Here is an 18038-nt window from a genome sequence, read left to right on the forward strand (position 1 = left end):
CATTGTTGAAGGACTACTTCCAGACCTCGTGGGATTCGGACACCAACCCTAGAATGTTTCCTGACCCCACTGAAAAAGACGTGCTCTCTCTCCCCTCTGTCTGTGTCATCTGGGCAACTGAGCACCGGCTTTCTTCATTTGAAGGTAAACTAATCATAGATTTTCGGCAGCTCACAAATTTTCCTATTTTATTACGTTCTTCATTCTGACGTTGTCGTGTTTCGTCAACCTACACTCGACGGCGAAGTGAACTCAAATGGTTGTTTATAAAACGGCTTTCTTTTTACGTCCGTTTTTGTTTGTTTTTGTTTTTTTTATATAGATTATAGGGGTTGGTTTGAAAGTTAAGCTAATATTTACTGCTATAGATTTTAGCTAATAGCGGAAGGTGCTAATCTAAAAATATACAAAACGAAAAGAAAGACCCTTCAGTCTTAAGATCAAGATATTTTTCTCCCATTTTTTACAGTGTCCTTTCAAAATCTTTTATACGTTTGTTACCAAAATATTAGGGTCAGCATCTGACCAACAATGGCACTTGAAACCAAAACATTAAATTTGATACGGTAAAGAAATTAAGGCTGCATCATACCAATAAACTATGCAAAATCCAACTTTATCGAAACGAAATTGGTTTAGTCATCCATTCCACCCATAGCCTTTTAGCCCCTGGAGGGGCACAGGCCATCCACAATTTGTAGATTCTTTTGTAGTGAGGAATCCTTTTTTCAGGGTGAGGGTGCTGACCCCACGTTCAACCTTCCCAGAAGGTACAGTGTCTAACCTTCCCAAAATGGTCACCCATCTGGTACTGGCCAGGCTCAACGTTGCTTAACTTCGGTGATCTGGCGAGAACCGGTGAGAGAACGTGATAGTTCCGTATTGGTTTAGTCAAGAAAGGCTAAAAGTTTTTTAAATAGTAAATTATAAGAAGTAAACTCGAACAAAATAAGTTGACACAGAAAAGATGGCCGATATAAATAAAGGATATAATTTCCCCTATTTTAAAAATATAATATTTTCAAGTTTATATATATGCGACCATCTATTACATAAATTTCACCTGTCTGTTTAAATGTATGTATGTATGTATGTATGTATGTATGTATGTATATTTGTCTGTCTAAAACTTTCGACAGAGACGACGGATTTTCACGAGATCGTATCGTTCTGAAGCCCGACCCTTCAGACGACAAATATGGATGAATTGTTTAAAAATACTAATTCCTCCACCATGAACCGGCCACTTTTCTACAAGGAGGGGTCGGTTTTTTCGCCAATTATTGTCGAAAGTCATCCCTCGTTTCGATTGACTAGCCTTTGCCACTTCCAGTTTGGCGATGAACGCAACGGTAAAGACGTCAGGTTTTTTTTTTCACATTCATTTCCTCCTTCACGATACGGGTTCGAGCCTGCCTGCCAACTACAACTTTTTTTTTTTTTTTTGCTCACCACACATCTCCAAACACCCGGGCAACGCCGGACACCCAGGCTAGTTTCATATAAAAAAAAAACCGTGGGGGGGGGGGGTAAAGAAACACATTTGAAGTGATTAACAAAAGAAAAGGGTATTTAAAGAGTAAAATTTCTTTAAAAAAAAATGATACGTGGAAAGTCCGCCCCCTCTCTCTCTCTCTCTCTCTCTCACACACACACACACACACAGTTTTGTCTGGCCGGTCTCGTCCAAATCAGTACATAAAATACAACAAATCAATATCAGAACAAAACATTTACACGTGTCCTTTCGTTATCGGCTTTAAAGGGAGCGTGGCAAAGACATTCTTTCTGATTGGATAATGTTCGGTTGCCAGGGGCAACTGCATCACGCTACAGGTGCGTGTTCGTTTTCACCTGTGGGAAGTGCGACAGATCTCATTGTTTAATCGGCAACGATAAACGAACCAGCTGACTTTTCTCTTCTAATTATCAAAGCGTTGGATATACATGTTGTTATAAGAGTATATGGAGAGAAAAAAAAAACATGGTAAATTTTAGGTAATAATTTATTTCAATCGCATTAAGCGACTCCTTCAGGAGACGCCACGGAGATATTTTACTCAACTCAGCGATCTTATATACCTTATATAGTACAACTACCTACTAATGAAAACATTAAACGTAGACTGCAATGTTTCGTTCGCGACTATTCATCAACAAGTTAAAAACAGAGTACACCAACATAAAGAACTTTTAATTAAAAACAATAGCAAAAACAGTTTACGATGGCCAGTTTAACGATTGCATATATACTATGGCTCTTTGGGGGCTGGTTCGGCCTCCACCATTTTTACCTGGGTCGGGATAATCAGGCTCTAATCTGGTGGGCCACTTTAGGTGGTGGGTTTGGGATCGGTTGGCTAAGGGATATTTGGCGTATGCCCGATTACGTTCGTCAGGCGAACAAACCGCATGATTACATTGAAGAAATCAAAGATCGAATCCGCAAAAAACAGTCACCCCGGAAAACTTTAACGAGGTCTACAGCCGAGGTGGTTGTCTCGGCGATATTTGGTTATCTTGCTTACACTGCCTGCCCTGAGGATATCATTGAACATTATTGGAGTATTCGCTTCCTGGTAGTTGGCATAATAACACCCCTTGCTGCTGGCTATGGTAAGTAAAAGTGAAAGCAAAAGTTTTGTACTTTTCATTTTTGTATGCATAATAATTTATGTGGTAAAATCCTATTTCAGTCACCCAAATTAGAGTGAAGTAGCTTTCAAAATTATACTCAAACAACTTTATTACTAGCAGACTTCACGGCATTACCCGGTCGTAAAATACGCTTAAATATTATATTTTGATTCATGCAGATTTCGTATTTATTATTATGTAGCCAATCCAATATTTATTATTATATTGTGCCCAATATATAGTTGTAGCCCTCGGTGTGACCATGTCGCAAAATTTCAATTCTCTATTGAATATTATGTTGTATCCAAGTAATGATCTCAAAAGTTAAAAAAAAAAAAATAAATAACTTGGATGGCATGAGCTAGAATCGAAACCAAAACATTTAGCGCTTCAGTCTTGGTCGCTACTATTTGATCTATCGACAGAGATAAGAAAATTTAAAAATTAAGCGACTTGAAGCTATGAATGTATATTTGTTCATTTGCAAAACTAAGTTTTATCGACTTACTCCTGCATAAGTCAACTGTTTTTTTTTCTTTCAATTTTGACTCCTTAGCAGCTATCACACTGACTAAAAACCAAGTTGAAATTGTTCTGCAAGTCCAAATTCCCTATGTATCAAATTTCAAGTCTGTAGACTAAAAATTCAGAGAGGAGTTTGGTAGAGACGTTCTGCACAGAGAAAGACAGTTTTATTTATGTTCATGTGTTAGAACTTTATTATGCTAAACGCAATTATGCACAATGTAGAAACTATGTATAAACAGAATTGGCTGTAATAGTTTAATGAAACCAATTATTTAATAAGAAATCATAAAAATAATTAAAGTTCGTTTTTCAAAGTATATGCACATTAGTTAACATTTATTTAGTCGCTTGCATATCCATGACTGACTAAGTTCGTTTTAATAATTTTTAAGTAGAAAAAGTAGATTTCTAATATCAGTATAAGTGCAACGACAAACAACTTTATGTAGATTATTAAAGTCATGTTTTAGTTGTCATCTCTAATTTCATTGTACACGTGAAGCGCCAAAACCTGAAGTCCTACCTAACTAATATTCCTGGTGAACCAAGTGCAAAAGAGATCGAGACAATTGCCCTTAAGGGAACAGCGAGGATACTAAAAAGAGCTCTCGGTTGGTTTCAATAAAAAGCAGGGGAATGTTGGTAGCTGGTTTGGCTGCTCCATACCCAGCATTACAATCTTCAAAGAAGGAAAATTAGAAAAAGAAAAACAAAAAGAAACTTCCCAGAAAATTATAGTCGCCATTTTTATAAACAAGCCAAGAATGAAATTAACAGTGATAGCTGAGTTTCATAATTTTGTAGTTAAAAAGGACGTGTAGGGAGACCACTGTTAATAATTAATTCAAAAGCAATGTGAAACGGTTTTTGTTTTGTTTTGTTTTTTTTGCGGAAATCCTTACCCCTTATTCTTAAAAATGGTAAAATAATGTTTGACCCTTTTTCAGAAAACGACTACTTGTCTTTTAATTAGAAAATTATGAACTTTCGATAAAACGTGAAACACTATTTTCGACTTGTCATAGACTTTCAATAGCTCACAAAATTTCCTACCTTATTACAGATAATGGTTGTCGTTTTAAGGAAAGTTTTTTTATTTTAGTTAACTTTTACTTCGAGCTTTTCGACTTTTTTGTCTTTTCCAAAGTATGTTCCATTTTTTTTTTTTTTTTTTTTTTCGAGAAATAAATTGTGGTTTCTCTTAGTTTGACCCAAGCTAAAATCTGTGAAAAGGATTTCATGTTAAAAGTGATACCTATACTTATGATGTCAATAGATGAATAGATTTGTGTTATTTTTATTTCGGATTTGAAGACAATCTTTTGGGACCTTCGTTTCGATTATTAACATACTACACTATATTTAACAAAATGAAATATGAACAAAATCTTACTACTATCGTTGGAATTCTTGTAGTAATTAAAACAAATATTCAATAAAATCTCGATTATTTATAATAAAGATTTAAGCCTATGAAAATGAGGAGGATTAAAAACTAAAATGCTGTTTACATTTTGGAACCATTAAATCAATGTATGGGGCGCCTTCAATAAGTTCCCAAACTTTTTTCGTACGGCCACTTTTTTTTTTAGACAAACATGAAACTACTCTCCTTCGAAATAATCTCCTACATCTTCTATGCACGTGTAGCGTGCCAATAACGTCTGGAAGGCTTCAATGGATGCCCCTTGTAGGAGTGTGTCAGTGATTCAGCCTCTTTCATCTTAATTGTCTCATAACGACAGCCTCTAAAGTTTTCCTTGAGCTTAGGGAATAAGCAAAAGTCACAGGACGCAAGGTCTGGACTACAGGGAGGGTGAGGAACTGTCTTGATGCCCATGATAACGTCTTTCTTTCTGATTTTCTTCTGCATCTTCAGTTCCTTGTGAATAATTTTTGTATATAGTTCCCACACTGACATCAAACTGTGCACTCGTCTCTGTAGACACATGGCGGTCCTTATCTATAAAATTCTTCATTTAGCCAATCAACTCTGGTGTTCTGACTTCCTTACTCCTCCCACACCTCTCATCATTCCTCACATACTTCCTGTCTGCCTAGAATCCTTTATCCCACTCAAAACCTGATGCTCGATTCATGCAGGATGGTTCAAAAGCAGTCTGAAGAATTCCATACGTTTATGTGGCATTTTTTCCAAGTTTCCACTAGAATTTCATTGAATATCATTTTTCTAAAGTGTCCTCGCGTCCAGATTGAATTTTTATTAAATTCACCAGCTGTGACACTCAGACTTTAGTAGGGTGTATTCCAATTCGTGCTGCAGCTGTTCATTTGAACCTGAAATCGTAAAAATATGTCAGTCATATGTGTAGCAATAACAGGCTGAATTTTCAAGAGTCTACGGCAATTTTAAATACCTGAAGAGAAAAAGTTTGGAAACTTATTGAAGGTATCTCATACATTTAATATAGCCATTAAAAATATGAAAAACGTACAGACTTTTGGTATTTACTTAACTTTAAATCAAATTAAAATGAAATTTTTAAAAATTATCAAGGAAATTATTTTTGTACTCCACTTTTTATTTAACCCATTAACGCCCATACCCCCCCCTTTTTTTTAGGACCAGACAGATAATTAACAATATTTGGATAATATCTGCAACTTAGGGAATGCCCAAAAGTTACATGGGATTTGCAAAGATATCTATGATTCTTTTTTTCTTGCCTCATTTACGAAGGCAAAGTTTTTAAATGTGGTGAAAATCCAGCTCCCTTCAAAGAGGCACACTGGATTGAAACAAAATAAATTTGTAGCATCAAAATAGCTACTACTTTCTTTCTAGCCAAATAGCTACACTTACTTATAACGATTGTGTTGTTGCAAATATTACACTTGCTATCACTATTATTTCAGTTTCAGCATATTGTAAAAATATAGAGTAAAAGGATACAATAAGTTTAATCTATTATTCAAGAAAAGATTTGTTGGTATGTAGTCCTTATAATTACTCTTTAAAAAAAGGCTTCCTTCAGGCACATTTTGTTTCTTTTTACCAGAATGATTGGATTAAGCATTAGATGAGCCCAAAAAGTTTGATATGCTGTAAAACAAAATAAATTCAATATGGCGCTATGAACAATATTGAAAATCGTGCAGGCATTGCACGGGTTAATTCTAACCTGAGCAAAACTAGAAGGAGTTCATTCTTCTCCAAAAGTCATTATGCATGCATAATGGTGGGAGGTCAGAATCAAAATGATACTGGCATCTAATCGATAGAAAATTTTTGATGAAGCATTATTTATGTACTATAATTTCCACTTATGGACCAGTATTTAATCAAAACCCAGGGAATGTATAATAGAACATCCTAATCTTCTTATATACCAACTGCCCTCTCATCTCTATATTGTACTGGCTCAAGTGTCCAGATAGCTGACCACTGGTTATTAAATTTAATGCATAAATAAATGCTTGTACCGTACTCATTCTAAATCAGTTGTTCAGTTCCACAATGTTCCAATTTCAGCTAAAAAAATATATGTTCAAAGCAAACTAGTCTGGCACAAGATTGTGTAATATTTTCTAATTTAACTAGAACTCTTGATTTTCATTGGTTGATCGATCAAGAAGTTTTGAGTCATATAAGAAATATGGAAATAATGAACTTCTTTATTGTTGGACTGTGCAAATGTCAAACATACAATGTAGCTAATTCATTTATTGTCTATTATTTGAGGAAAAGGTCACTTAAAAAAAAACAAAGGCTACAGATCATGATAATTGTCAAAAATAATATCTGACCAATACTAGTCCAAATTAATGTAAAACTCGAGAAAAATGATTATTTTATTTGCAACAAAACAACTGTAAAAACAGTGCTCAATTTTTTTAATGCAGTTATATCAGTATTATTAATTTGTATCTTTTTTGTCTTTTTTTTACTTTACAATCAAAGACTAATTTGTTGGAAATTGGAGTTGAGACTGTTTAATTATAAAAACAGTGTAGATTCATGCATTTAGCCTAATTATTTAATTTGGAAATGAAACACAAACGGATTGCCTTTGATATACCTTATTTGTATAATAATTATTTTTATCATGAAAATACCTCCACTGGACTATGTGCAAAAAGTTGAATATCGAATGTAGTACCGTCCTGAGAACAGAAAGAACAGTTGGAAATAACTCATGCATCATCCATTATGACTATGAAATTCCTACAGCTACATACTTTTAAAAGTGGAGCTATTAAACCTGACAGTGATATAGAACAAGGGTGAGAAAGAAGCAACATAATTAGAAGTTAGTGTCCTTAATGACGCTATGTTAAATAGAGCTGAAAGGGAAAATAACAAAATACCAAGGTCTTACAGTTCAGGGTCTATTTTACATGGTAAGCAAAGAGATGAGAGAAAAAAAAGGTCTTACGTATGACATAAAAAGAAACTTGAATCTTAGGAAGATCTTCATTATTCCAGTAATTATAGGAACAACCGAACTCATGGAAGAATTTTTAAAATTACCCGGCGAATATACCCGGTGAACCAAGTGCAAGAGAGAAACAAACAATTGCTATTCAAGGGAGAATTAGAATCTTAAAAGATCCCTAGGCTTGAATGTATGATATAGTGGGTGAATATCTGGAATCCGGTATAATGCTCCATCCCCAGCTAAAATAAAATGATACATAACTATATATAAATTAAGGAAATAAAAATTCCAAGTAGTCTCTGAAACGATGGTACAATATTCTAATAACAGTAGCAATAAATAGTGTTCGAAAACTATTCATTGGTTTATCACTATTCATTCATTCTCCTGGTGTTATCAGATCAGGCTGTCTGAAGATATTGGCTTCCTGAGACGAAATGCTTTTTGTTTTTCTACTTCCTTTTGCAAAACTTTATTATGATCTGCAAAACCAAAAAAACAAACAAACTCTTTCCTTCTTTCCATTTCTCTAACTATCTCCCACACTTCCTGAATTGATTCATAACTTAAAATGCACCAAACATTAATACTGTAACCCTTTTCCTATCCCATTGCAAAACTCATTCATGTTCTGCAGGACAGGGAACAAAAACAATAAAATCCATTAAAAAACAACCAAACCAAACGCTACAAACTAGCGATTGAAGATACAAAGAACTTGAAAAATAAAAACCTTCTACAAAATAACTGGATGCAATATGAATACTATTTCCAAAATAACTGGATTCGGCATTAGATAACCCGAAAAGGGTTGATATGTCATAAAACAAAACCATTCTCTCTCTATGAGAAAGAGAAAATTACATTTTATCAGTATAAAAAAGTAACTTCTTATACCGAGCTAACATCTAATACTTCAAAGAGAGCATAGTAATATTGAAACTAACTTTTATGTGAACATTGTTCATATATGAATATATGCTGTTTTATGCTTAAATTATGTAATAGTTAAGTATATATATATATATATATATATATATATATATATATATTGAGTTCTCTGGTAAAGGCAATAATGATTTCCACTTAGTTTAAAGTAATAATCGTATGTAAAAAAATAAATTTCTCATATTAAACTGCTAGCTTGATAAAAGCATGTAAACAATATATATATAGACCTATAATTGCTTACAAGTTTTTACCACAAAAGACAAGGTACCTGGCTGCTTATCACAAACAGAGTAAGAAATGTGGGCACATAATTCTTATTGTTTATGTTTTTTTTTATGAATCTTACAGTTTTGTTAATAAACCCACACACACACACACAAAAAAAAAAAAAAAGAAAAACCACAGATTAAAATTTAAAAAAAAATGCTGTATTTCTTATACCCTGACATTGATTATTCTATTAGTAAATAATATTTTTAAATGTTTCCCAAGATTCTAACAAGTTTTATCTTCTATTTTTCTAGGAGTGTATATGGTGGGTAATATTGGTGAACAAAGGTGTGGCTTCAAAGTTCCTGTCCTTGGTTCCTTTGTTGGAATTTTAGTTTACTGGAATGATCCATCTCAGATTATCTACTCTTCTCTGATATCCTCAACATTTCTGTACTATCATGGATCAACGTGGAAACCCCTGCCTAAACGTTTCAAGAAAAAAACTCAATGTCTTCGTAGAACTTTTAAAATCAGTATGTGGTGCACTGTCTACATCCTCCTTTGGTCATCTGCTCTTTATTTCAACTTCAAAATCACAACAAGCGATGGAGAAGAAGTCAAATTTTCGGATGCTGTGTCTAATTTCTTTAAATCCCCAGCCTGGGTTGAATCGAAAGAGTCATTCTGGGCTCTTTATGACTACGTCAAACACTACGGATGGACTAACCTGTACTATGAGCTGTTAAAGTTTCTTGATCCAGAAGGAGTATCCAATGCTTACAAGGTGAGCATAAAATACTTTGTAATATAAACAAGATCAGTTTGGTTTACAACATATCAACCATTTATGAATTATTTATAGATTATTTAATGCCTTATAAATGTGTCAAATGTAATTCTTTAGTTATAATAATTATATTTTACGCCTAGAATACATTGCATTATTCTTAGAATGAAATTTTACAGAGAGGATAGATACTGGTGAACTGTACAAACCAGATTGTTGCATATTACAAATGGGATATCTTATAAATATCGGGTATGGCTGTACTAACAATGGCGGGTACTTGTGCATCTATGCTACCGTGATGAAATAACGTTATTTAGAAAGCCATTTTTAATATGGTGAGGGTGTTTTGTAACTATTTTGTACTTTCATCTAATAATTTAAAAAAATATCGTAAAAATTGAATTTAACTTTAAAATACTTTTTAAAAAAAGAATAGTCTTAACGGGTTTTCCCAAATGTTTTGTATACAATGCTGGTCAAGTCCGAGCAGACATTTATGATAAATCCGATTAATGCACTATTATCAAACATTATTCTTAGAAGGAATTTTATAGAGAGTGCTCTGACATTACTCCTAGAAAATACAATTCTTTGGAAAAAGTACTCGTTTGCATTAATTTTGTTCAATATGATTGTTCCTCAGCCACCGCCTTCTAATAACTATTTGGCAAGAAAATAAGAGAAATAAGGTTTTGAATTTTTGAAGAATCAGATTGAATAATATGATAGGGAATGAACTTATGGATATTAGGGAATGAAGTGATCAGCTGGTTGACAGTGTCGAGCCTCTTCGGTCTCCTGGCTAACCAAACTAAAGTCCAAAGTGGACATATAGCCCAACTACCATAATCTCATCTTAAGGCATCACAGGTCGCCACCCACGATATACAGATGGCCCCGTTTTCGGGGGTGAAGTACCTTCTGCTTGGGGTCGTAGTTGTCAAATTCATGACCCGACCGACATGAATCAATTTTCATATCATGCAGGTATATTTTAAGATTTTATGTATGTGCAAAAATTTGAAAAGCTTTTGAAAGCATGTTTAAGATGAAAATATTTTTTTTATTAAAAACCATTTTTTTTTTTTGTGAAATCTTTTTCCATTTTTTTTGTGAACCCTTTTTTCTTATTAATTTTGAATAGCAAAATATCCATCATCGATAGAGTGTTTTTCTTTTTTTGTTTTTAATTAAGTTTCTCTTCTATTTATTCATTGTGGGTAGGGGAAATTAGGAATAATAAGTAAACTTTTGCAAAACACCGTCCCCTCACCATGCTAAGAATAGCTTTCTAAATAACGTTATTTCAAAATGGTAACATATATGCACAAGAACCCGCAACACATGTCCTCAACCGTTAATGGGCAGGTTTCACTTCCATATATCATACTGTGTACATATGCCTGATAGGTTCATCTCTTAGTTGACAGTGGTAATGCTCTGCTAGTTAGTTATGACAAAAGTGATTTGACATTATATGATTTTACTATCAGAAATTAATAAGAAAAGTAGTCAAGATAAAATCTAATGATTTTTGACAAAAGTATTTGCACGTTAAACATGGTTTTAAGAGCGTTTTTGTCTGTTTGTTCAAAACTTTAGATTTATTAAAAGATGCTTCCAAGAACTTTTGCCAATTTTATTATATATATCATCTGAATAAATATCAGATTACATCCTAATTCTGTTTTTGTATGGCATTAGAACATTAGTTTAGAACAGTAGATAATGGCTGGGGCTATGACAACAGCATATTCTTTTCCTTGTTTTGATTCTCAGTTATATATCCGTTGATATCTTATGTTTTTATGTAGAGTGATGTGGTTCTCGATTGGTTAATTGTGTCTGTGTCGGATATATACTCGAGAGTCAAAACAATGAAAAGAATATGATGCTGTCCTAGCCCTAGTAATGGCACAACTAATTTTTAAAATTGGTCTAGCATTTCGCGGTAATTTACACAAGGAACAGTGAATCAGAAGAACAGCAAACGGTGTCAGATAAAGATTCTTACATCAAACAAATAAAATTTTATTGTTTCACTGTTTTGAATTTGCTTTTAGTATTATTAAAATATTACTTTATGAAACATAGATTTTTTTTTTTTTTTTTTTTTTTTTTTTTTAGAGAATTTTTTTTTATTTGGCACTTTTCTGTAATTAAGTATGTGATTTTTTTTTTATTGGACACTGTTTGTTGTGGACTTCGAGTCGCCTGTTCTGATTCACCAAGAAAGTAGGCTATGCTAAAATTAAGGGAATTATCTCCCACTCTGCCTTTGATAGCAAATCTGTCATCACGTTCAATCTCGGCATTCAGTTGCTTCCCCACACACACAGATTTTTAAAGCTAGGAACGTCACTGTGGGTGCATAAGTAAGTTTACCGAATTGATAATGGTATCATCGGTATATAGATCAGTTTGTAACGTAGGGTAAAGAATAAGAATAAAAAGAATTGTCTGCGGTTGCGAATTAATGCAAGTGTTATCGACAAAATACGGCTATTATAATTATTTAGCCAACTACAAAATGAATTTTCTATGAAGCTGTTTGATTACAAAATCGCTATTCAGGTAGGTTATTGGTTTTTATTTTTATAGTAAGAGCTTTTGATTTTTTTTTTTTTTTCGTCTATCTCCCATTAACCCTCTGCCCTCCCCTGCCTGTCGCTTTTTCTAATCTCTTCGAACAATGGTTGTATACAAATGCATTGAAGAGGCCATTCTGATGTCTAACTCGGAGAGACTTTCATGTGAAGTCTCGTAAGTTTATGCCCTTGTTGTTATCAGAGCATCCAAATGGTTAAATAATATGATTTTCCCACCTTTGGGGACCTGAGGCGTGAGAAGTCACCAACTGGTCAATAGAACCACTCTGATACCCTCCAACCAACCAACAGAGCTCCTCCCAATCAACAGATTCCCTCTCATACGCCATAATTTGAAGATAAGCTTTTTATTTGGCCTTTATTCCTTTCCCTTTTTTTCCTCCTCTCTCGTTTCTTTCACCTTTTTTACTATCTCTCTCTCTCCCTTTCCTTTCTGTTTTCTTTTCTCTTTCCATTTTTATCTTCCTCTTACCTCCTTTTTTTTTGATATCTTTTTGTTTGTTGTAATCTCATGAAAACTGATTAGACAGTTTTGACCTCTCTGCTCTAGTGGCTTGGCTCAAATAAACTAGTCAGTCACATTGTACGACTAGGTGATGAGGGAGGAGAGGAGTCAGAAGAAAAACGTGTCCTCAGTGTCACTGAACTGCGACCTCCGCTTTTCAGAATCCCCATTTTTTGTGTTGATGTTTTCCTTTGACAAACCAAGGTTTATGGCTTTACATTGGTCATTTCAAATGGGAAGAAATTTGAATTCGGCAAAAACTGGAGGAATTCCAAGGCAGACATGGAAGAATATAAAAAATACACAATAGCGATCTCTCATATATATATATATATATATATATATATATATATATATATATATATATATATATATACACTATTGAAATAATTTATTTTCTAATTTTGTATTCAAATACAGATATTAACATAATTTGTTTAGATAGCACAATATTGCAATACTAGAACTATAAATAATTTATAATATACTCTTAGAAAAACACTCATTTTTATGCTAATCTCAAAAAAGTTTGTTTTGTGAACTATACAAGCGTACAATTACTTAGTTTTAATGCATAGTTAACACTGAGGAGTGCCTCTACTGATATCAGAATAACAAGTAAAGCATGCATAGTGCACAGTGAGTGAACCATGAAAAAAATGACTAAGTTCAGCATTTGCCCCCCCGCCCCCATTTAGCCCCAAAAATCTTCAGAGGATGTTAAATCCTTGCAAAAATGAACAAACGGTTCAGTTTTAGGCCTTAACATATGTAAATTTGAGTTCTGCACCATGCAAAACTGCTAACTCGACGTACACAGAAGATTTTGGACAAATATGGTAAAATAGTTCCAAAAATGGAATGTTTTTATTAGTCCTAAAAGAGCCCATGGGACACACCTAAGAGTTATCACAAAGTATAGACAAACAAAATTATATAGAAATCAGTTAGTTACAACTTTTCAGAAAGGTTTTATAAAAATCCAAGGCATCAATTTTTTTTTTTTTTTTACATGAGCAAAAAAAGGATCAATTTTAGCCATTTTAACTCGAAAGGCACCCCTGGGGGGGCGCAACCGGAGTTTTCCCGGAAAATCTGTTCTGTTACTTTTTCACTCATGTCATGTTAAATTTTTGTGCAGAATTTCAAAATATCCCAAGGCATAGTTATTGATAAAAGTGCGGACAGACGAACAGACAAGGGTGAATTTACAGGTCAATCCTCCTTTTGTTGGAAGACCAAATAAAAAAAAAACATATGCAGATAACTATATATAAAAATATCAGTAAAATGCTGAAATAATTGTATGCTTGCATAATAAATGAAACAAACTTGTGGTGAGCATAAAAATAAGTCTGTTCATAGTGAAGTAGTATATTACATAAGTGTGTGTGTGTGTGTGTGTGTGCACTAGACAAAAGATCATAATACATAAATATTATTCTCGTATTATTTGTTTAATCATACACACACCATATATATATCTATTATATAAAGCTGACCGTCTGTGTGTGTGTGTCTGGTCACGAATAGGCTCCTATATGGTTGACTATTATAGAAAACTGATCACATATAATGATAGAAGATGTATAGAGACACATGAATGGGTATATTTGATCTGGCATAATGATGATTCATTAAAATTGTGGGGTCTGCGTACACGCCTGGTCCACAAAGTATGGAAATAAAAAATATAGAAATTAAAAAAAAAAAACGTTTACAAGTGTTTTTGATATAGATGTACATAATACTTTGATAAGTATGTTTTAACTTAAATAGGGATGGTATAATAAAATTGTGGGGTCTGCGTTCGCGCCTGGCCTCCATAGAATTGAAATAGGCACAAACTTTAATAAAGACTTTTCATATCTATCTGCGTAAGAATACTTTGATAATTATGTTTCAGTTTGAAGAAATATGGTATAATAAAATTATGGGGTGTTCGTTCGTACCTGACCTCCATAGAATGGAAATATGTCACAAAGTTTAACAAGGTTTTTAAATATAGATCCACAGAATATTTTGATAAGTGTTTCAGTGTGAACAGGTATGGTCTAATAAATTATGGGGTTTATCTATTTTATTTTTACTTTCATCATATTTTGCTTTGGTTTTGATACCCCCAAATTCGAAGCTATCTCTTTACAACCCTTCCTTTTCATAACCTATCATACTTTCATAAATCAGAGTACATTTTCTGTAGGCTGTTTTTGAACCCAGTCAACGACGGGTACTTTTGCTAGTATATATATATAAGCAGATGCTAAAAACAACAGAAATCCTTCAATTAAAACTTTATGTTTTCAATTTTTTTTAAAGTTAATGTATGTTCCATAGCTACCTTTAAATTTTTTTCTCTATCTGGAGAAAATCTTTAACCGTACGCTAATTCGAAGAATCGAAAACGTTCATGATATATATGGAATATACATTTTTTTTTTATTTTAACAAAAAAGATCATTAGGAAAATAAAAAAAATATAAAACGTTTAAGTAAGCAGAATATTTGTTATTTTTAACAAGGTTTGCTTAAATGAAAAAGTACTTCCTAAATACAACAATATATACATAAGGTTAGTAGGAGCAACCCCCAACAGAGTGTTCGATTAAGAAAAATGAAAAAAAAATAAGCTCCTAGAATTGATTTTCCCTCCAGACCTGAAATGAAAGGTTTACATCAAATTTGTTGCTAAGGTCATAGAAAAAATGTTGGAATTATTGTTCTGCGCAAGATCAGGGTTTCCCAAAGTGGGTCGATTGAGCGCTGAGTCTCCATGAGTGAGGCTGAGGTGCCCCGGAATCCCTTTCTTAAAGAGGACCAAATGCTTCATATGAAAACATTAAATGGCTGCAGATATTTAATTATTGATTTTTTTTCACTGGAAAGAGATATGATACATAACTACAGGTGTACAGAGTTTCAGGATGATTCATGAAAAAGTAAATAAAAAAAAATAAATTAACAAAAAATGTAAAAATTTTTGATTAATCAAAAAAAAAGAAAAAAATGGTAGAAAACAAGAAAATATTGTTAAATCACAAACAGGAGCAACGAATGAACAAGTATAAGTTAAAATTTGAAATTAATATTTTTTCATATTTATTTTAGAAATTATCTTTTTAGTGCTCCGTGAAAAATCTTTGTCATGCTAAGGGCTCTATGGTGTCATGAAGTTTGAGAAACCCTGCCCTAGATAATGCCTTACTCCTGACATAATCCTCTATAAAAGCCAAATACGTCTCAACAAGGAGTACTGCTATTATACTTCAGGAGGCGTAGCTCTGAGCACTCTGTTGCTTTGACAGAGTACAAAACCTACTTCACAATCTTATCGAGAATGATCACTTCTTTCACACAGAAGAAATGTTGCTGATCTCTCTATTGTATCCATATGTTCATGGTAGGTACTCCATTGAGCTTCATCCTCCATAAAAGATTCATCACAACTCGTCCAGCTGTAACAATAACAGAACATTCTTTTCTCTCTGAAGCAAAAACCAAACGGCTTCCACAAACAAAATTTCCTAGAACATCCCACTCGTGGAACAAAATGCCTCGAGAATGTTTCTTAACTGATTACATTGTCGTTTTCAAGTGTAATACAAATACTTGTTGTACCGTCCTCTTGATAATCAAGTCCTTTTAAGTAATCTTCCATTCCATCCACTGTTTCCGACCCTCTCATGGCAGCGATTATCATTAAACTGACAATCTTTTTAATCCTTAAATCCTAGATGAGCTCCAAGCCTTCATACAAGGTGACCCTTTATTAAAAAAAGAAATTAGATCAGAATTAGATAGTGCTATCATTTGTGGTGATAACACTTATTGTTTATAATGAACTCTTCTAATCCGTTTTATAATCTGTTTTATTATCTTTGACTATTATGAGGGAGAGAGATGGAAGCGAGAGTAATATATACTGTTTAAAATAATAAGAGTGTGGATTACATAACAGAGATAGTGAGAGTAATATACAGACACTTAGTAAGAGATAGCAAACTTAGTAAATGTAAAATTACGGCTAATTCGAACAAGTCAGCTTTAAAAAAAAAAAAAAAAAAAAACATTACCCCATCTCAAAACTGAGGAATATTTTAGTATGTATTTTGTGTGATTACAATAAATTGAACAAAAAAAGGCTTATGGAAACAAACGTTGATTTATAGTCTAGTAGGGGATGCCCTTTTCTCTTTTCCACAGAAGAGATGATACGAGACTGTCTCTGCTCTGTGGATATTTTCATGGCATGTTCTCATCTGAGCTCCAATTTATGATTCTCCCTTGCCAAACTTTCACAAAAAACACGCGTCTAGCTGAAACCACTACCAATAATTTCTGTGCCTAAACCTAAACATGGATTCCATGAACAAATCTTTCTTACAACTGCACACCTGTGGAACTCTCTTGCATTTCCCTGCTTTCCAGCTGACTACAATATGGTTATCTTTAAGTCCAACATAAACAAGTTCTTGATGAGCCGTTCCTCTTAAGTAATCCAATTTCCCAAATTTCCACTACTAACGATTACTGAGATACTATCTCATTGACTACCATACACTCATTAACCCTTATCCTCTGGACCTTGATAAGTTGTGACTCCTTTCTAAAAAAAAAAAAAAAGAAAAACTTCAGCTTCAATATAATAAACATGTATGCATGTCTAGTAATGTGTGATGCATATACGTGTATCTTTTTTTTTTTTTAAATCATTATTTCGTTTTAACTTAATCGAAGTTCTCAGAAATTGAAAGAACCTCCTCTTGTGGCTAACACTTAATCCCTATATGAGATGACAGACATTCGAGCGTTCGATTAAATTTTCCTTCACCTTTCAAATTTTGAGATTGTAAAGAAATTGACAGTTAACTTTGTTATAGTAGATCTTTCTTATGGTTTCTCAATCCTACCGGATTCCAGAAGTCCTCAAGTCTGGTAGAGTATCTAGCTTAGTACGGTTACTATAGGAAACATCACTTGCAGAAGATGTACCATTCCTTGTATAATCTAGTTTGAAGTCCGTACCGAGGGGATCCTATTGAAGCTTCGAATGTTATTTTGAATATTTAGTCATAGTTTAAAGAAGAATATGGGAGAAATCTCTTTAGGCCATGCCATTTTGAAGCTAACTGCTTCTCGTCAGAAGAGAAGAAAAAGCCCACATTATACAAATGTAAAAATAAAAAGACAACATCGAATTTGAAAACATTCAGATTAGAAATGGAAAAATTTTTAGATTAAAATTTGAGAAAAATTGTCATGGGGGATGGGATAAAAGAAAAGGGACAGAACAAAAAAACAGACAAAAAAGGATAATAGTACATACACACATATATATATATATATATATATATATATATATATATATATATATATATATATACACGAGATTCGCTTGGCAGGTT

The 18038-nt window shown here is 33.3% G+C and overlaps 2 protein-coding genes across 2 annotated transcripts in view; one reads left to right on the forward strand and one right to left on the reverse strand.

Moving 5' to 3' along the window:
* The window catches only part of LOC145257765 (phosphoglycerate kinase 2-like), a 600882-nt gene that overhangs the window by 486386 nt on the left and 96458 nt on the right, over positions 1-18038 (reverse strand). The window lies entirely within an intron of this gene.
* LOC145257693 (dnaJ homolog subfamily C member 22-like) overlaps positions 1759-18038 on the forward strand; it is a 69355-nt gene continuing 53075 nt past the window's right edge. The window contains exons 1-2 of the mRNA XM_080115678.1: positions 1759-2616; positions 9041-9513. Coding sequence (XP_079971804.1) covers positions 2226-2616; positions 9041-9513 — 864 coding nt within the window. The 5' untranslated portion in view covers positions 1759-2225. The remainder of the gene's footprint in view (positions 2617-9040; positions 9514-18038) is intronic.

The sequence above is a fragment of the Euprymna scolopes genome, chromosome 3 (genome assembly GCF_053919585.1).
Source record: "Euprymna scolopes isolate OS-2025 chromosome 3, ASM5391958v1, whole genome shotgun sequence".
NCBI lineage: Eukaryota > Metazoa > Mollusca > Cephalopoda > Sepiida > Sepiolidae > Euprymna > Euprymna scolopes.